This window comes from Pelophylax lessonae (genome assembly GCF_965119305.1).
Source record: "Pelophylax lessonae genome assembly, chromosome: 13".
NCBI classification, from domain to species: Eukaryota; Metazoa; Chordata; class Amphibia; order Anura; family Ranidae; genus Pelophylax; species Pelophylax lessonae.
The window spans coordinates 161,028,339-161,049,239 of NC_138780.1; the positions used below are offsets into that span (position 1 = coordinate 161,028,339).

The following is a 20,901-nucleotide window of genomic DNA, read 5'->3' on the forward strand; positions in this document are numbered from 1 at the left end:
GGGGGCTATTGCAAATCAACGGGCAACGCACAGGCGTCCCGCGATTTGCAATAATCTCCGGATTGCGGGCGGAATCGCGGCGGTTCTGCCCGCGATCCATACGCTAACATGTGAACGGAGCCTTAAGGTAGGTGGGTGTAGCTGTGCAGATCACACCTTTTTATGCCCCAGTGCAAACTATGGAAATGGAGTTTTACCTTTTTTTTTTTTTTTTTTTTAATAGCAGAAATTATTTGCCTGTTCCAGAGCGGCTCCTATTGGCAGGGCTGTTTGGTTGACATCACAGTTATTGCATTATCCCAGCTTTTCCTAGCATACCTTCCAATGATCATAAATGTAAGCGGGCTTCCCCTCTGCTGACCACCATTCTTCTGGCTTCTATTAATAAGGGAAACTTTTCCTGTAATTTACAATCTTCTACTGATCACGGCAAAGGGCACTTTTTTCTAGTGACCTCCAATATAAAGGGGCACACCATTGACCATTTCCAAGAGGGCATTTTTCCACTGATCACGAATTTAAAGGGATACTACAGTTGTTCCTGCATTTCTTTTCTGCCCATTGTTGATGGTTTTGGGTCTTGATTAGTATATTGCTTTTTCCTTTGTTACATCTACAGCTTAATGATGATGCTAATGTACATTGAGAATATAAATTATTTCAAGGGTTCATCCATAGTGAAAAGGGTGGAAGGCTAAATTATCCTTAAATCAATAGGATTGGGCAGACATTTAATGTTTGTGCATTTTAAGTCCGACTTAAAGTGGTTGTAAACCTCAAACATGAATTATGAACAAAGCAGATCCCTCTATAGTGTGTACTCAATCCAGAGCACGAGGTATCATTTCTGTCTGTTTTGTTCCTCTGCTATCATTATGAATCGCTTCTGACAAGTTTTCCTGACACCCAAGAGAAAAATGGTGACATGGGGAGGGACCTCCAGCTGTTTGACAGCTTCAGCTCTGTTCCGGTGTGCTGTTTTTGTAGGGGGGTGTGTCTCTTCCCTCCAATCAGCTCCCAGACCTGTCTTCACTGAGCTCTGCAGAGTAACTTTAGTTGTCCGCCCCCTTTTTCTGAACTCTTAGAAAAGCTTAAAGTGATTGTAAAGGTTCATGTGATTTGGTTTGTTAAACAAAAAAAAACATGTTATACTCACCTGCTCTGTGCAAGGATTTTGCACAGAGCAGCCCTGATCCTCTGCTTCTGGGGTGCCCCTGGGGCCCTCCTGTCTCCTCCTCTATTTGGTGCCCCCACGGAAAGCCGCTTTTCATAGGGGCACTCATGCTGGCACACTCATGAGTCCCGCTGCTGTGTCTATTGACACAGACAGCAGGACTTGGCCCCGCCCCCCGCTCTCGTGTCACTGGATTTGATTGACAGCAGCGGGAGCCAATGGCTCCTGCTGCTGTCAATCTATCCAATGAAGATGGACACAGCGGCTGGAGTCCTTGGGCTCGTGCACATCGCTGGAACAGACTGGCTCAGGTAAGAGAAATGGGGGGGGGGGCAGCACAGAAGGTTTTTCACTTTAATGCATAGAATGCATTTAGGTGAAAAAGCTGATAACTTTACAACCCCTTTTAAAAATTTAGAACTTTGAACAGATATCAAGGAGAGAGGACTGCAAATAGACAGGTACAACTTATGTAGGAGGATTTGCATCACCTGAGGATCGTCCCTTTTACTGGGTATATGTAAGGTTTACAACCACTTTAGGTTGGGAGAATTCGGTTTCGGACTTCAACACAAGTGTCAGCTAGAGAGGTTAAAATGAGCAATGTTGTTCTTCTCTTTTAAATAAAGTGTTTGTTGTTCAGTCTGTGCAGCAAGTGGTGTCCAACCTGCTGATTGGCCACATAGAACTGCGGTCCGAGGACTCTCCCGACATTACACCATACTCCCACGACAGGCAGCTGGAGAAATTTGTGGTACCTCTTGGTAAAGAGCTAGAAGCTGTACAAAAGTCCTATTTGCAGGTAAGTTCTATATATATATATATTTACTATAATGTTTTGTTGTGCAAATATAGCTGAATTTTCATGAATTGTGTTGGCATTAGATCCTAAAACACAGCAGCATTTTTTCATCTTGGCTTGTAAGTGCAAATTTGAAGGACAACATTTTTTTTTTTTTTCAAAACAGTGAGGTTTATTGAAATTTTGGTACAATACAAAAATAAACCGTGCATTGAAACTGCAATCAGGTTCATAACACATTGGGGTACAAAAATACAAATATACAAAATGATCAGCACCGAGAGACAGAACAGACATAGTAAAAAAACAAAACAGTAGTCAGTGGCTCTCCGTCGATCCAACCCTCGAACAGAAAATATTGATTTACCAGGGGCGGTCAACATAGAATAGTTACCCACTGCATTACCGAGCCGTATCAGGGCACTGCACCCATTTGTCCCAAATCTTGTTGAACTTCTGAGGGCACCCCCTATGTTTATATAAAAGTTTATGAAATGGGATGACACTATTAACCTCCTTAATCCACAAACCTAGAGTAGGAGGAGTAGGTCTCATCCACCTCCTGGCTATCAGTTTACGTACTATAAACAAAGTTTCCTGAAGAAATATGACAGTGGATTTGGGCATCTCTCCATCTGGGTAAACCCCCAGGAGACACTCCTTAGGGGAGAGTTGCAGAGGAGACCCCATCTTGTCATGGAGGAATGTGACTACTTGTTGCCATAGAGTCTGTAATTGGGGACAGCTCCACAAGAGATGAAAGAAGGAGGCGTCAGGGTCTCCACACATAGGACAAGAAGGGACCAAGTCAGGGTGATATTTGGACAGTCTAAGTGGGGTGAGATAAGCCTGGTGTATTATAAAGGTCTGAGTTAGGCGATCCGACAGTTTTGGCGACACTCTGCGGCACGTCTCCAGGGCATCCTCCCATTCCTCATCCTCCATGGCCCCCACACTGCGCTCCCAGCGGGCCTTAAGTGCAAAAGCCAAGGTGGTCGAGGAAGGTGTGTGAAGTTCAGAGTAGAACATGGAAATAAGGTGACTGGGTGCTGTACTTTTAACAATCTCAAGGGTGGTAACCGATTCTAGCTCAGGAGGGCCATCAGGGAATTGAGATCTATAGGCATGGGAGAGCTGTAAGTATCTGTAGTGCATGGGGCCCTGGATCGCAAACTGATCCTGCAAGGCCTCGTAAGACCGCAGACCAGTGGTCGTGGAGATATGGCTAAGGAGAAGAATACCCCTCCCGCTCCATATCGACAGGTCAGGGATGGAAAGGAACTCGCGTAATGCGCTGTTATGCCACAGAGGGGTGAATGTGTGAAATGGAGGGCACCGAAGCCTGGACGCTACCACCTCCCAGATCCGACAATAGTGGTATAGAAGAGATCTGGGGCACAAGGGCTCCGGCGAGCCCCTGACACCCCTAAGGATAACTAGGAGGGGGTCCCCGAGGGGATGAGCCCACCCAGGGCAGAGCAGGGTCAAAAAACGTTCTCTATCCGTTTTATCTATGTGAAAGAACTGGGACAACTGAGCTGCCAGATAGTACAGATTAAAATCCGGCAGGGCCAATCCCCCTAGGTTTGTAGGATTCTTGAGTTTGCGCCAGGAGATCTTGTGCCGGTCAGCACCCCAAACAAAGGTCTTGAGGAGTGATTCCATCTGCTTAAACAGCTTGAGTGGCAGGTAAATAGGAGAGTGCCATACAACATAAAGTATTTTGGGAAGGAGAATCATTTTAATTAAATTGACTCTACCCATCACTCCCAGAGGTAATTTGGACCATACTTGAATTTTAGCCTTAAGCAGAGGGAACAGGGGTTGAACGTTATCCGGGACATAATCTGCTGAGTTAGCTGTCACTTGAATCCCTAAGTATTTAATGCGGGATACACATTGTAGGGCTGGGCTTGCGGGGGTGATTGCCCGTGGGCTCTCGTCAAGCGGGAGAATTTGTGACTTATCCCAGTTTATCTGAAAACCGGAGAATCGTCCATACCGTTCAATTAAAGAAAGGGCCGTGAGTAGGGATTCCCGAGAGTCTTCCAAATATAACAAAGTGTCATCTGCATACATGCTGATCTTCTCCTCCAACGGTCCCTTACGTAGGCCCCGAATCCCGGGATGTGCTCTAATGGCCATCGCCAGAGGTTCCGCGGCCAGGGCATACAGCAGGGGGGAGAGGGGGCACCCCTGTCGAGTGCCACGGGATAAAGGGAAGGCGGTCGACTGCCAGCCATTTGCCAGGACCCTAGCTACCGGGGCGCTATATAGAAGTTTGACCCACTTAATAAAATTAGGTCCAAAGCCGTACCGGTCCAGACAGGTCCACAGAAACGGCCACTCTACCGAGTCAAATGCTTTAGCCGTGTCCAATGAGACCACCACCCTGCCACCCATTCCGTCGTGCCGTGCCTGGAGATTCATAAATAACCGGCGAAGGTTAAAGGAGGTGTTCCTCCCAGGCATGAACCCGGCCTGGTCCGAGTGTATGAGTGAAAGGATCACCTTGTTAAGGCGGAGGGATAAAATTTTCGCAAGGATTTTAGTGTCTACTGGGAGCAAAGAGATGGGACGGTAAGACTCTGGGGCGTGTACATCCTTGCCCGGCTTGGGAATGAGCACAATTAGCGCCTCCCGCATAGAAGGGGGTAGGGTTGCATCTTTGAATAGAGATTGAAACAAAGCCAATAATTTAGGAGAAAGGAGTTCCGAATATTGGGAGAAAAATTCAATCGGGAGGCCGTCCAGGCCGGGGGCCTTAGACCTAGGGAACTTGGACACGGCTGCTGCAATCTCTTCCACAGAGATGGGTGCCTCGAGGGTCGCCAACTGGTCGGGTGTCAAAGTGGGAAAGTCAATAGAGTCCAAAAAGTCATGCATGTCAGTGCAGTCAGCGGGAGCCCTAGAGGTGTAAAGAGTACTAAAAAATGAGCGGAAACACTGTGTCACCGCAGCAGGATCAGCGATCTCATTACCCAGGTCATCCTTCAAAGTAATAACTACCGGGGGCCTATCCTCACAATGAACTAAGTATGCGAGGAGTTTCCCCGCCCGCTCACCATGTGCAAACAGATTCTGCTTCTGAAAAAACATCTTAGATTTCGCCCTCTCGTAGTCAAGTTGGGAAAGGACTTTAGAGGTCAATTTATACTGAGATTCATGTGCCGGAGTCGGGTCCCCCATAAAGGCCTGTTCAGCTTCAATTAGATTTGTCGTTGCCCTGGAGATCTCCTCGGCAGCCCGCGCTCTAACAGCCTTGATTTTGGAAATCATAGTGGATCTGGCGAACAGTTTAAACGCCTCCCACACCGCAGCCGGGGAGGCAGTGCCCTCATTGTCAGAAAAGAATTGTGTCCAGGTCCCCTCAATGTCGTTCCCATCCGACACCAAGGGGAGCCAGGCGGGATTCAGGCGCCAGGCCGGGGGAGGTCTATTGCAGGGCAAGGACAACAGTATCCAATAAGGGCAGTGATCAGACAGAGTCCGTGGGGCGAAGCCTGCCGTCAGTAACCTGGGGAGCAGGGTTCGAGACAGCAATATCAGATCAATGCGTGACATAGAGTGGTGTGCAGCCGAAAAACAGGAGTACGCGCGCTGCGCGGGGTATTTGCTGCGCCAAGAGTCGGCCAAACCAAAGCTCTCCAACAATCGGGAGAACCTGGTCGGGGACGACCCCGGCGGCACCTGGGAGGTGCCACCGGACCTATCCAGACCCGAGTCCATCACATTGTTAAAGTCACCCAGCCAGATCACCGGGGCCCCTGGGCTCTGTGCCATAAACGCCAGTCCCTCCATAATAATCACAGCAGAGTAAGGGGGGGGCACATAGAAAGCCATCAGTAGCATCAATTCCCCATAGACTGACGTTTTGAGAAAAACATATCTACCCATTGGGTCGACCTGAGATCCTAGGAGCTGGAAATGTACCGATTTGGCCACCAGTAGCGCCACACCCCTGGAGTGTGAGCTATAAGCAGAGTGCTGCACCCAACCAACCCAGGGACGTTTGAGGGACTGTTGTACACGGCCCTCCAAATGTGTCTCCACCAGAACTATAATATCAGCCCGTACACGGCGTAGGACATTAAAGACAGCCGTTCGTTTAATCTTATCACGCATACCCCTGACATTCCACGTCAACAATTTCAATGCGGCCATGGCAGGGGTAGTACAGAGCGCGGAGCGGAGGCTCCCAGGATCTCAGGCAGTAAGGCCGCGGAACCAACAAGTCCACGGTCACACACCAGCGGCGATAAACGGCAGCAAAAGAGCAAATAATTATTACTTGAGGTCAATGTGCATAAAACAGAAACAGTATAGAGATTGTACCAAATATAAACCATAAACAATGGTAACACCCCAATCCCCCCTCCCTGCCCTGCACCAACCCCAACTTGTGCGGGCATGTTCCCAAACAAGTGCCTCAACCAGAACAGGCCCACATGCGACTGGGAAAGAGCAAGATCAGGAGGCCAGGGACCCCCAAGGTATGCAGCAAAAATACAGCAAAATACAAATAGAATAAACAAGGGGGCCCGGGGGCCCAGGTCCAGCAGAAGTCGCAGGGGGCAACAGGGGAGTTGGGCACAAACACACGCCTTAGCGGGTGTAGGGGGCGAAAACCAACAGGTGTATCGCTGGGTAGCAAAGCCTATGGGCAGGTGGAAGTCCATAGGAAGAGAACAGAGAAATCAGTTCCATCTGTGGAGCTAGGGCGCTCCGCCGGTCAAACACAGGAGCAATAGTGCAGGAAAATGAGGGGGGAGGGGGGGGGGGAAGGGGGATGCAAAGTCTTGAGTTCCACAGGATCTACAAAACCCCTCCTCCACCCTTGCAGCAGCTTAAGGTATAGGCCATCAGGGAGAAAGTATCATGAAGTCGCCAGGGCAAGGTGGTCAGGCTCTAGCTTCCAGTCCTTCTAGCCAGGAGATGGCGGCTTCCGGATCCTCAAAGAAGTGGGCTCGGTCCTCGCCCTCCACTCTAAGACGGGCCGGATACAACATGGAGTATTTGATATTCTTGATACGCAGTCTGCGTTTGACCTCCAAAAAGCTCTTGCGGCGCCTCTGGACCTCAGCAGAGAAGTCGGGGAAAATCGCTATTTTGTGATTTCCAAATGGAATGTTCCCCTTAACCCTGGCCAGGCGCAATATGGCATCTCGGTCCCGATAGTTCAGGAATTTAGCGATGAACGTGCGGGGGGGTGCACCCTGAGGGGGGGGGCGCCCTGAGAGGCGATGTGCACGTTCCACAACAAAAGTGGGTGAAAAGGATTCTCTGCCATAAGTCTGAGTGAGCAATTGTTCCAAATATGATGAGGGGTCAGCACCTTCAGAGCCCTCCGGGAGGCCAATGAACCGCAGGTTACAGCGGCGCAGCCTATTCTCCATGTCATCTTGTTTTTGGAGGATAAGGTGTACTTGTTGCTGCAGCCTGTCTGAGGAGCTTTGCAATGGGGGGAGGGAGTCTTTCACCTCACTAATTCTGTGTTCAGCCTCACCAACTCTGTCCCTCAGCTTCTGCATATCCTGACGCATCAAAGATATATCTACCTTCACCTCCTCGATTTTAGTAGTCAGCATGGTCTGGCAAGTAGCAATCGCTTCCAAAACCTTGGATGTAGCAGGGCTCTCAGGCTCCTCCACCATGAGCGACGGGCCGGCGCCATCTTGGATCGGGGCCTCCTTCTCCAGCCTCCGGAATGCAGCCAGTTTTGCCGCAGCTTCAGAGCCTTTCTTCGGCGGAGACATGCGGAGGTCGGTGCCGCGGGTGTGCGGGAGGTGAAGGAAGGATTATCGTGCCCGAAGGGCTGCAGGATTAGCGGTGAAGGATATCGGTCCGGCGGAGCTCCTCTCACACACGTCCTCTCACATGCTGCGCCAGGCCACGCCCCTGAAGGACAACATTTAACAAGCTTTGAGCAGCTTTCTTAACCCCCCCCCCCCCTCCAAATCAGCATTTGTTTCTAGCGAGTGTTGAAAAGCTTGATGGGATTGCTAGCTGTAGCTTTAGAATACACTTGCACTAACAAAGAAACTCCGAGTGAATGGCAAGCACATTGGGAGTCAGAATTTTGTAAATGAATACAGGTTTACTTTCAACAAGCTTTAAGCAGGTTTAGGGAGTGAAGTGTGCTGGGGCATGCAAAAAAGAAGTTGCAGATTTTTTTCCAATATTGCACAACAATTAATCCTAATCAGCGCAACCTCCCACTTACAAGATAAACGTGCTTAGTAAAGTATAATTAAATATAATTCAATATGATTATTACGACTAAATGCAAGTTGCTGCTTGCACTCAAAGTGTTTTCACCCCACTTCCAACAGCTCAATAAACTGAATATTAGTGCAGCGCAACATAAATTGGAATCTATATAGAGTGGATGTGCAACAAAATCTCATATCCCATCAATATTGAAAAAAATCTGTAAAATTGTATCACTCGTGCAAATTCTCTCTCTCTCATATATATATATATATATATATATATATATATATATATATAACCAATTCAGCTCTGGAGCAATTTTTGTTTGCCGCGTACATGTACAAATCCAAACTTTTGCCTATAAAATTACATAAAACCCCCGAAAATTACGGTAAATATTTTCTGAAAGCAGAGGCCCTGTACAATAAAAAGGTGATGGTTGCAAATTTTTGTTTCACGTGATATCTGCGCAACTGTTTTTTAACCACTTGCTGGTGTGTTTACTGCTGCGCGAAACAATGTACCTGTACGTCGTTTCGTTCAATAGCCACTAGATGGCGGGATCGCGCCACTGGAGGCGCTGATTGGCTAGAGAGGATGTCAATCAGCGGGTCCACCTGCTAATAACCCCCGGGAGAGGCAGAACGTTGGTTTGCCTATGTAAACAAGGCAGATCACTGTTCTGCAAGGGGAAAAGATAAAGATCTTGTGCACCCCCTAGGGGCACATTTAACCTTTTATCACCCCTGAAGTTAAACCCTTCCCTGCCAGTGTCATTAGTGCAGTGACAGTACATTATTTTTTTTTTTTTTAAGCATTAATCACAGTATTGCTGTCACTGGTCCCCAAAAAGTGTCAAAAGTATCAGGGTCCGATTTTTTTGTGTTTTTTTTTTTTTTTTTTACCAAAATATGTAGCAGAATACATATTGGCCTAAATTGTTGAAAAAATTGTTGGTCTTCTTTTGTTTATAGTGCAAAAAAAATTAAAAATCAGAGGTGATCAAATACGACCAAAGGAAGCTCTATTTGTGGGGAAAAAAAGGACATCAATTTTATTTGGTTACAGCATCGCACGACCACGCAATTGTCAGTTAAAGTAATGCTGTATTGCAAAGATACATTAAGGGGGAAAACCTTTCCGTCCAGAAGTGGTTAAAGATGAAATATATTGAAAATTATAATATAAAATTAATAATTATAATAAAATATAATGAATTTTAGTTCAAAATTACACCATAGAATACCCATTTTTGGTTAAAATATAAAATTTGAGGTTTCATCGAGTAAATAGATACCTAACATTCCATGTTTTAAAATTGTGCCCGCAATATCGCCAAAAAAATCACCATAGGTGACGCTTTTAAAAGCTGTTATAGCTCATCAATTTAGAGTTAACTAGAAGCTCTTATGCTAGAATTATTGTTCTCACTTTGAAGTTAGCGACGATATGTCATGTGTGGTGCGTCCGTGGTTTACATACATGTACGCACCCTGGGCTTGCGTTTGCACAGGTTGTGCGGGGCAATGGGTATTTTTTTTTTACATTATTGCCTTAATGAGGGGTTAATAAACCCCTATGCAGGTGACAGGTACTTTTTGGAGACATTAGTGGTCTAATTGACTCCAATATCTCCCCTGTCCTTCACACCATCTAACCAAGCACAGATCTGCTTGGTTAGATGTGTCCCCGGCTGTACTGGCCAGGAAGTGTTTCATTGGTTGCAGGTTGATTGAGGCATGGATTTGCCTCGGTGTCACTGCAGCCTCTCTTCCCCTTTCCCCCGGTGGATGTGTTCCCGGGTGTCGGTAAGCACTGGACAGCCTGAGAACCAAGGGAGGAGGGTGGGCCGTGGGCGGGAGGAACTATGGAGCTTCCGGATCACCTTAACTTTAAAGCCGGTTTTACAAAACACGCACAGGCTGATGACTGCTATTGCAGCCACCAGCCTGTGATCAAAGGTTCACTCTTTGGACGTACATAGTACGCCCCAAAGAGCTGAGCTGGTTAAATAGTTTATAAATAATGCTCTTCCACCTCCGTGCATGACAAAGTGATTAAAGTAAACCAACTGTACATAAAGTGCCTGTGCAATCCTCCACCAGTGCTCACTGGCTACTTGCCTCATGCAAAGACCCCTGTTTTACCAGTGAGTCCTAGCAAGCTGTTCCCTAATATGAATGTGTTCAGATCTGTATTCCGTTGTCTTTGCTTAACGCCTCGCTTCACTGGTGCAAATACATGATCGTGATATATCCAAATAGAATATAAACCAGCTTCCAATAAAAAGTAAACCGATATGCTCTCACATAAATGGCACTTAGCCATGCTAGCGGTAAAGGCTTGTTTAATCACATCGGCTTGCCGCTATGTAACTCAGGATGGCCGTGGGGTGACATCAAAGAGCAGGCTGCAATCGCCATACGCGTTACGTCCTGGGCATCCACTTTACTAATTAAGTGTAAACCCTGCTCCAGGTCAGTCCATCCCTCTTGTGTCCCTAATCGCCTAAGGTGCCAATAACCCCCCCCATGCAGGGAAAATGGAAGTGGATAACCACACACCGAACATATAAAACTTCAGCTTCTTGTATTAAAACATCAGACATCACAGCGTCGCATGCCAATGGCTGCTTGCTTATAGCATTTGGTTATGAGTAAGCGCCTAGTGACGTGAAACGTGTTTACAGGCTTTTCCATGGAGCATTTCTCTCTTTTACACAGTAAAGAAGTTGGTGTTATAATTTCGATGTGCGCTTATCCATTTCTATTTTCTATACATTCCACATGATGATTTTAGGGCTTGACAATTAGCCACTCTGGTCCAAGCACTTAATCCTAGGAGGTCCCATGCTATTCCATATGCGGAACATCTGGGTATGAACTGAGGTTGTCAATGTGGGTGATAGAGGAGTATCAAAGGGTTGGGGTGGCTAATACTTAAAATGGGCAAAGCAAATGCCCTAAATTTTGTTGGGATAAAAACCATCCCCTCTGAGTGATGTTTACTGTATGTTGGCAAACTTAGAGTGGATATAGAAAATAATTACTCCCCTTTTAAAATAATCACATGTTGCTTCGCAGCCTAAAATGAAGACAGACGCAGTTTTTGTTTTTTATCCAGCTGTTTTTACTAGTGCAACTTATAACATCCAAGGGAAAGATAAAACACCAACACGTCAGGGAAAAAAAGGAAGTAAAAAGTTGTAAAAAGGATCACACCCTCCTTATGTCAGTTTTTTGTTGGGCCACATTTTGTTTTAATTCCAGCCTTTAGTCTGTTGGGATTTGTCTCTACTAACTTTGTACATCTAGACTTTGAACACTCTTCTTTGCAGAACTGCTCAAGTTTAGTTAAATTTTGATGGTGCCCTTTTGTGGAGTGCAGCCTTCAAGTTATTTCACAGGTTTTCAATGGAGTATAAGTCTGGGCTCTGACTAGGCCATGCAAGGACATTCACATTTTATCCTTCAACCACTGTGTGGTTATGTTTGCTCTGTGCTTTGGGTCATTGTCATGTTGGAAGGTAAACCTTCTCCCCATTGACAACTTTCTGGCATAGGCAGCAGGATTTCCTCAAGAATTTAATGGAAACACCCCCATAACTGGATATTATCACTTCCTATGCTTTACTGTAGGAATGGTGTTATTTGGATGGTGAGCTGTAATGGATCTCTGCTAGATATATAGTTTGGTGTTTAGGCCAAATAATTAAAGCGGAGTTCCAGCCTTTTCACTCACCTATCCCACGGTCTAGCGATGCGGCCGCCCCAAAGCCTCGATCCTCTTCCCTCTGGTCTCGGCGGCGCCGGCATCACTGCTGTGGGCACCCGGCTGTGACAGTTTGCGGCTTCACAGCCGGGTACGCACTGCGCATGCGCAAGTTGCGTTGGGCGTCTTGATTGGCCGGCAATCTTCTGGGACCTCTGACATGTCCCAGAAGATTGCAGGGAGGGAGGGGGAGAGGAGAACTTCCGTTCAGGGCGCCGCGGCGCTCTGAGCGGAAGTGGGAGCGGGTACCTGTCAAAACAAGGTACCCCCTCCCCCCCCCCCCCCCCCCCAAAAAAATTACATGCCAAATGTGTCATGTCAGGGGGTTATTACTACCTAAAACGGAAGTTCCACTTTTGGGTGGCACTCCACTTTAAATTTTATGTCTCATATGAGCGCTTTTCAGCCATTCACAGGAAGCCTTGTACTTGTTACCAATAAATGCAAGGCTTTCTCTGATTGGCTGAGGTGAAGATTTGGGTGGATGACGTCTTGATCTCCACCTCAGCCAATCAGAGGAAGCCTTGTATTACTTGATAAAATAAATACAAGGCTTCCTGTGTATGGCTGAAAAGCTCTCAACCCTACACAATTTTGTCGACCACAGATGGGAAGTCCCTTTACCATTACCAGAACACCCGATGCTATATACAGATTATACAGCGCTGACTGTGGCTGCATTTCTTAGTGAAGGATAACATTTGTTTGGGCCAATTTGGCCAAAATGGTTTAAAGTAATACAAAATTTTGAGTCGGGATTCAATTTAAACCAGTGTTGTCCAACTTGCGGCCTGCTTGTCTGGAGGAATGCAGTCAAAGAATAGAAACCATGGTGGCTGACACGTATGGAGGAATGCAGGGTATGCTATGCACAGAGGCCACGGCAGCACAGAGAATGCAGGAACAGGCACAGCTAAAGGAATGCTGGAGGTGCAGTTTCAGGAACAGTGAGTGAAGGGATTCCATCCCTGGCAAGTAAATGCCACTTGGCTGTATCAGGGGGTGCTGGGGTGGGCTGCTCGTCCCCAGATTTTAGTTGTGCTGCTGCCCACAACCTCCCTTCTCCCTGCCCAAATAGCACATACCAGGGTTGCCAACTGTCATTAAATTCAATGACCGTTTGTAAAATCCATGATTTTTACATCTGTCTGTGAATATCCATAATGGACATTAACGGATTTTACACACTCTTGGGGAATTTTAGGCGGGGGGTTGCAGATGCGGGAATCACAGCTGTTCCCAAAACCACCCGCAGCCAAAACTCACTGCTCTGACAGATCTGTGATCCTATCAGTCATTCTTAACGGCACCCCAAGCATCTTAAAATGCAACGTGCTCTCAGGAGCGGAAACCGCTGGGAAATTGCATGGTGCGCTTTTCCTGGCCACTGCACTTCAAAAATGTTGCAGGACCATTTTTCCTGCATAAAACGCTGGCACAGTAGCCTATTCAAGTGAATGGGCTGTTGTGCCTGAGAAATTGCAGCCTAAGACAACTCCTCTTCCTCCTATATGGGTCAGGGAGTTCAAAAGGTGTGACACCACTGCTTTAAAAAATATGGAGGACAATGTGAATGAGGGCTTAAGCCCCATACACACGCACCGATTGTCGGCCGAACGATCGGCCGTCTTTTGTCCAGTGTTGTTTGTTGGTTGAAATGTGCTCTAGACTTGCACTGGACTTTTGTTGGCCGACAGAAACGAACTTCAGAAGTGATGTCATGTGATGGTTGACTTTCCCTGTGTTTTTTCTTCTCTGAGCATGCCCAGTCTTGCTCATCTGACTGTTGTCGGCCGAAATCTGTACTGACTGATGAACAATCGGCCGTTCTGGTGACGGCCAACAAAAATTTTATAGCATGCACGCCAGATTTTGTTTCGGCTGAAAAGTCGCAGTCGGTTGTCGGAATCATCATACTAACAAGCCGACAATCGGCCGATCGGACGTTGGCCGAATATTTACGGCCGACAATCGGTACGTGTGTACGGGGCTTTAGACTTTAGGCTGCTTCTGGGGAGCAATTTCACTACTTTTTCACATGCAGTTAAAGCGCAACTCCACTTTTGTTGAGGTAAGAAACTTCCCCTCTGGGTGATCTATTTACATTACATGGGTCTAATGGGAATGGTTTCTTAATTATCTATCCGCTGTGGCAGCTGCAGGGCACTAATGAGGAAATCTGCTGGGCATGCATTCCTTTTAGATGTGTTCCTATTGGGAGTATCTCACCAAAAATGACATTTTTGTTGCACGGGATACCAGAAATCTGACTTGTATCTTAGTTCAGACTTCTGGGAAAATTGGTGAGCCAATCACACAAGCAGGAAATAATGTTTCTGGGGGTGTGGTCAGTATACATTCTGTGTACAGAACAGCTCCAGGTAGCCATATTGCATTGCATTTGACAACAGCTGCAGATTGAAAAGGAAAGGTATTTTTTAATAACATTCAATTACAAAAGGATGTGTGTCACAATTGTATACGCTATATTGTCTTTTTTTTTTCTTTTATTTGCTATTTGTTTCCCCACTAAAGTGGAGTTACCCTTTTAAGCTATTTTGGAATATGTCTTAAGGCTTTAAATGTATGCGTTAGTTGGGCTTTGCTATTGGATATGTTGCAGAATCCTAGTTTTGGTATTTTAGAAAATGAAAGTGACTTATCAGTGTAGCCAATTGTAGTTGTCTGACGTCACCTGGACATCAGTAATGTTGAAAATGTCTCGCAGTTTCTCCAATCCACTTCTTCAGTTCATTAGGAATGATCTTACAAGCATTACAGAACAAGGCCAGGTAAATGTGACTAAAGCCTCCTACACATGCAACGATTCTCGATCGTCCGATCGTCCGACTTTTGTCCAGTGTTGTTGTGTTGGTTGAAATGTGCTCTAGACTGCACACAAATTTTCTCGGCCAACAACAACCAACTTCAGAAGTGATGTCATGTGTTGGTTTACTTTCCGTGTGTTTTTTTCTTCTCTGAGCATGCCCAGTCTTGCTCATCTGATTTTTGTTGGCCGAAATCTGTACTGACTGATGCAAAATCGGCCGTTCTGTTGACGGCCAACAAAAATTTTATAGCATGCACACCAGATTTTGTTTGGCCGAAAAGTCGGAGTTGGTTGTCGAAAGCATCATACTAACAAGCCGAAAATCGCCCGATCGGATGTTGGCCGAAAATTCACGGCCAACTATCGATGCGTGTGTACGAGGCATTAGGCCAGCCATGGACGGTTTGAATCTTCAGCAGGAACCAGCGGAGATTCTAACCATTAATAGGCAGGCTTAATGTAACAAGTGGATTGATTAATCAACTTTGGTATAACCAGCCTGCCAGATTCTCTGCTATAGCCACTACCGGTATTCGCAGCTTCCACTGCCCGTCACTGCCGGGAGAAGACAATTGCTTGGCAGGAGGGGTTCCCACATCAAAACTGCCTGTGTTAATGGGGAAATTTTGTGAATTTCTTTCCTGCAACCCCTTGGTTGCAGGAAAAAAAAATTCCCCGTCTATTACCAGTTTAACTAATACTAGGTATAGCTTGACCTTGGTAAATTAGACCCTTCAGACTTATTAGTTCTTCCAAAAAAAAAAAAAATACAGACTACTGTTTTTGATTGCATGGGAGAAGGGGTGGAACAAACATTTTGTTGCCTCCTTTGAGAAGATTGATGTTAATAGTTACATTGTGCAACCTGGAGCTCCAGGCAACAGCTCTGTGACTAGGGAAGACCAAGCATTCTAGCTTCTGGGTTATAGCTGTCTGCAGACGCACCCTAAACTACAGAGAACAAGGCATTACGAAAATCCAGCTTAATGAAAAAATAATAATTCAATGTAAAAAGAGACAAGCGTACGTGCCAGACTTTTTTTTTTTTTTTTTTTAATAACGACCCTATATCGGTGTATGTAGCAGGGAGTGTCTTTCTTCAGCAGCGTGTGAGAGGACTTGAATGAACTCTGTTTTCTGATATAAGGCTATGGGTAATAAATGGGGGTACATTCAGGGGCTAATTTATAAAGAATTAGCATTGCCATTCGCCCAGTGAAAGGGTATGTGCATTTGTCCTAATTTTAAATAGGCTAAATATTGATTTAAAACATAAACTAACATATTTTTCCACTAGATGGAGCCAAGTATTCTTGTAAATTCATTATATTTGCCCTCCTATCTTAATGCATTCACAAACTTTTGCTTGGCAGGGTCTAAATACAATAACTTTTGTGTAATCCTACATGAATCTTGATGTTATTTGTTGATTTCTTCCATATCGGTGTAGTAAACCTGCATACATTTCTGTCCTTTGCACATATGCAAGATCTCCCTGTTATAATGGCAGGTCAGTGCTGCTCTGTTCTTGTGCAGTGTGACTGGTCTCGTGGCTAAATAGGCTAGGGGCGGGGGACATGGCAGCTAAACTGACTACAGGAGGAGATAGCGACACCCCATATTGATGCACACCATGCCGGAGATAGCGACACCCCATAATGATGGACACCATGCCGGTATCTCTCAGCAGAAATTCCAGGAAAACGTTGTGGCCACGCCTGCTTCTGTGCTTGCTGTGGCGATTATGCAATCTTAAAGAATGGGGACTGCCAGGATCCCCAGGTATATTCGTTGCGCACAATATATAATTAGGGATGCACAGATATCAGTGTCAGTGCCGATGCCAAGCATTTGAGCGAGTATCGGTACTCTCCCAAATGCTCCCGGTTCTGAAGCTGATCCTTCTGCGATGCAATTTGCACCAATACAAAATCAATGGGCTTAAATCGTACTGCAAAGAATCGTATGCAATGTGAACAAGCATGCGGTGCAGTTTGTCCGAATGACATTAGATTTCCCCACAGCTCCTGTGTGTGTGTGTGTGTGTGTGTGTGTGTGTGTATATATATATATATATATATATATATATATATATATATATATATATATATTTAAAAGGGATTAAAGCGCCATCTAGGGGGCAGTTTAAAAATGTTAGAATTTACAGTACATATCTGGCCACATGCAAAATAATCTACATAGGTGTCCTGATCTGCCAATCGTAGCAAATCGGGGCCGCATGGAGGTGCGCACTGGACTGGAAGGAGATGTAGAGGTGGTCCGCCCCCAAGTTAACATCCCTTCCGCTCTGTACCAACAGGGTTCCGGAACTTCTCCTCCAACCCTGTGAGCACCTCCAGTGGCCCTGATTTGCTATCATCAGTGGACCGGGATGTAGATTATTTTGCATATGGCCAGATACAGTTGTGCTCATAAGTTTACATACCCTTGCAGAATTTATGATTTCTTGGCCATTTTTCAGAGAATACGAATGATAACACAAAAACTTTTCTTTCACTCATGGTTAGTGTTTTGCTGAAGCCATTTATTATCAATCAACTGTGTTTACTCTTTTTTTTAACTCATAATGACAACAGAAACTACCCAAATGACCTTGAAGTTTACATACCCTGGTGATTTTGGCCTGATAACATGCACACAAGTTGGCACACAGGGGTTTGAATGGCTATTAAAGGGAACCATCCTCACCTGTGATCTGTTTGCTTGTAATTAGAGTGTGTACAAAATGTCAATGAGTTTCTGGACTCTTGACAGACCCTTACATCTTTCATCCAGTGCTGCACTGACGTTTCTGGATTCTGAGTCATAGAGAAAGCAAAAGAATTGTCAAAGGATCTGTGGGAAAAGGTAGTTGAACTGTATAAAACAGGAAAGGGATATAAAAAGATATCCAAGGAATTGAGAATGCCAATCAGCAGTGTTCAAACTCTAATCAAGAAGTGGAAAATGAGGGGTTCTGTTGAAACCAAACCACGGTCAGGTAGACCAACTAAAATTTCAGCCACAACTGCCAGGAAAATTTGTTCGGGATGCAAAGAAAAAACCACAACTAACTTCAGATGAAATACAGGACTCTCTGAAAACATGTGGTGTGGCTGTTTCAAGATGCACAATAAGGAGGCACTTGAAGAAAGATGGGCTGCATGGTCAAGTCGCCAGAAGAAAGCCATTACTACGCAAATGCCACAAAGTATCCTGCTTACAATACGCCAAACTGCACAGAGACATTCTCACACTCAAACATTCTGGCACAGTCATTTGGAGTGATGAGACCAAAATTAAGCTTTTTGGCCACAACCATAAACGTTACATTTGGAGAGGAGTCAACAAGGCCTATGATGAAAGGTACACCATTCCTACTGTGAAACACGGAGGTGGATCACTGACGTTTTGGGGATGTGTGAGCTACAAAGGCACAGGAAATTTGGTCAGAATTGATGGCAAGATGAATGCAGTATGTTATCAAAAAATACCGGAGGAAAATTTGCATTCATCAACCCTGAAGCTGCGCATGGGACGTACTTGGACATTCCAACATGACAATGATCCTAAACACAAGGCCAAGTTGACCTGTCATTGGCTACAGCAGAATAAAGTGAAAGTTCTGGAGTGGCCATCTCTGTCTCCTGACCTCAATATCATTGAGCCACTCTGGGGAGATCTGAAACGTGCAGTTCATGCGAGACAGCCCAAGAATTTACAGGAACTGGAGGCTTTTTGCCAGGAAGAATGGGCAGCTTTACCATCTGAGAAGATAAAGAGCCTCATTCACAAATACCACAAAAGACTTCAAGCTGTCATTGATGTTAAAGAGTGCAATACACCGTATTAAGAACTGGGGTATGTAAACTTTTTTGATCAGGGTCATTTTGGGTAGTTTCTGTTGTCATTATGATTTAAAAAGAGTAAACATAGTTGATAATTGGCTTCAGCAAAACACTAACCATAAGTGAATGAAAAGTTTGTGTTATCATTCATATTCTCTGAAAAATGACCAAGAAATCATAAATTCTGCCAACATATGTAAACTTGGAACTCACAGTACATACAGTTGTGCTCATAACGTTTTTTAATAGTGTGTACTCGTCTCAATTAAGAGCACTCGTTTTCACTGAGCGGATCGGTTCGGGTCAGTTCGGTACGGTACACTATTTTGAGTGTTTCCATTATGAAAGTGGTAAGGTGTGGCAGGGAATTCCACAGTCTTGTAGCCATTACAGTAAAGAACCCCCTGCGTAGCCTGAGGCTAAATCTCTTCTCCTCTAAACGCATTGAATGACCTCGTGTCCTCATGCATTCCTCGCGACTGAATAGTTTTTTTTTCTATGCTCTGATCACCGTTGAGGTATTTGTAAATCGCTATCGTGTCCCCTCTCACGCGTCTCTTCTCCAGGGAGAATAAATCTAGTGCTTCTAAACGCTCTTCATAATTAAGGTCCTCTAACCTCCTAATAAGTTTTGTTGCCCTTCTCTGTACTCTCTCAAGCTCCAATACATCAGTTCTGCCATGGTAAGTACCGCAACATAGGTCATTTAATGTTTTTGGGCAGTGCTACAGAAAACACAAAAAGTATTTGGCTTTAAACTCACGTTTATGGAATATTAAATTGTTTTAACACAAATCATTTTGATTTGCAGAAACTTATTAAACTCTCACAGTACAAAGAATCGTTCTAGCTGAAGCACAGAAATCATTTTTGTTTTGAAATAAAGCAATATCCACAAATTTATTCAAATATAATTTCATTAGACATAGATACTAAAATATACTTATTTAGCACAATTTTTTTTAATATCTTATATAAATGAGGCAGTGGCTTGTAGTAGTGTAGACGCACCCCATACATTTTTTTGTAAGTGTATGGTGATTGGAATAGGCTTTAAGTAATACTTTGCTGTTTTGCTGTAGACCTAAACTACAATGGTAAACTGTATAGGTCTCAGATGCAAACAGTTTTGACCTCTTGGCGCATCGCACCAGTTCTGGCATCTTTTAAAATAATTGCTCCAAGTTCCAGGCTGATCTAGAAATAAGTAATGGCTTTCTCTGGCATTACCTCAATGTGTATGCCCAGGCAGTCTTAATTCTCTGTGGCCACATATGATGATTTAGAGGTAGGTGGGTTATCCTAGCACATTAACTGCACCTGAACTGGGCATGCTGGGAAGTAAAATTTGCCTAAATCTAAAGACTTAGCTTGTTTGTACATATTTCACGAGAAGTGGGAGATACGATTAGCTGCCCAAAGTGTAGCACTTGGTTAAAACATTGGTCCATCTGTTTGACAAAGTTGAGTGTTTTTTTTTTTTTTTTTTTTGTTCTAGAGTTCGTTTGTCTTAGCTGCCATGCTTCCATAGCTCTCACTATAGAAACCTTGATGAGTTATTATCCCTTGTTGCCAGCACAGATGACTGCCCGGTTAAGCTTGTGGGCAGCTTTCAGGCTATAGTGAACAGATTTTAATCTCCTGCTACAAATCAATTTAATAACTTATTGGTGGTTACCTCTCTTGCTACATGTGCTGAAGGGCTCTGCCCAGCTTTCAGGCCCTGGCAGAGCCCTGCGGCACATCTGTGCATGTGTATACCCCCAACTTTGCACATGCAAGCGAGCCGCATCAGCTTTAGTGACTTTAGTCTCTGGCAGTATTTATATCAGCACAGGACTAGAAGTCAAAGTTCCTGAAGAAGCAGCTAGCTACTAATCATTGCCTGGGGTCTGTCTTAACAAGCCCCCACCCACTTCATGTACCTTACATCTGTAAAGGCTTAAAAACCCTTATTCAGCATAAATTAACCACTGTTTATATAGTATGCTGTATTGTATGAGGCTGCAGTCACACCGGTTGTATTTACTATGTATGTAAAATTCTGTCAAAATGACCCCATTAATTTGATTTTGAATGGTTTTAAATCCACTATACTATGATCATGTCATCCTCTCTGTTTTATAACGATATGTGCCTATGTGCCTGTGCTGTATTAAAAAAATGGGGATTCTACCTTTTTTATATCCGAGCCTCCCTGGGCGCTCACGTGACTCCTCAGCTCTCTCCTCTGCCCGACTACTAGCTATAGGGGGCGGGGCCG

At 44.9% G+C, this 20,901-nt stretch overlaps 1 protein-coding gene across 2 annotated transcripts in view; it reads left to right on the forward strand.

Moving 5' to 3' along the window:
• The window catches only part of FANCM (FA complementation group M), a 318,993-nt gene that overhangs the window by 18,646 nt on the left and 279,446 nt on the right, over nucleotides 1-20,901 (forward strand). For both annotated transcript variants that reach the window (XM_082275430.1, XM_082275431.1), the window contains exon 4: nucleotides 1,818-1,976. In XM_082275430.1, the coding sequence (XP_082131556.1) occupies nucleotides 1,818-1,976 (159 nt within the window). The remainder of the gene's footprint in view (nucleotides 1-1,817; nucleotides 1,977-20,901) is intronic.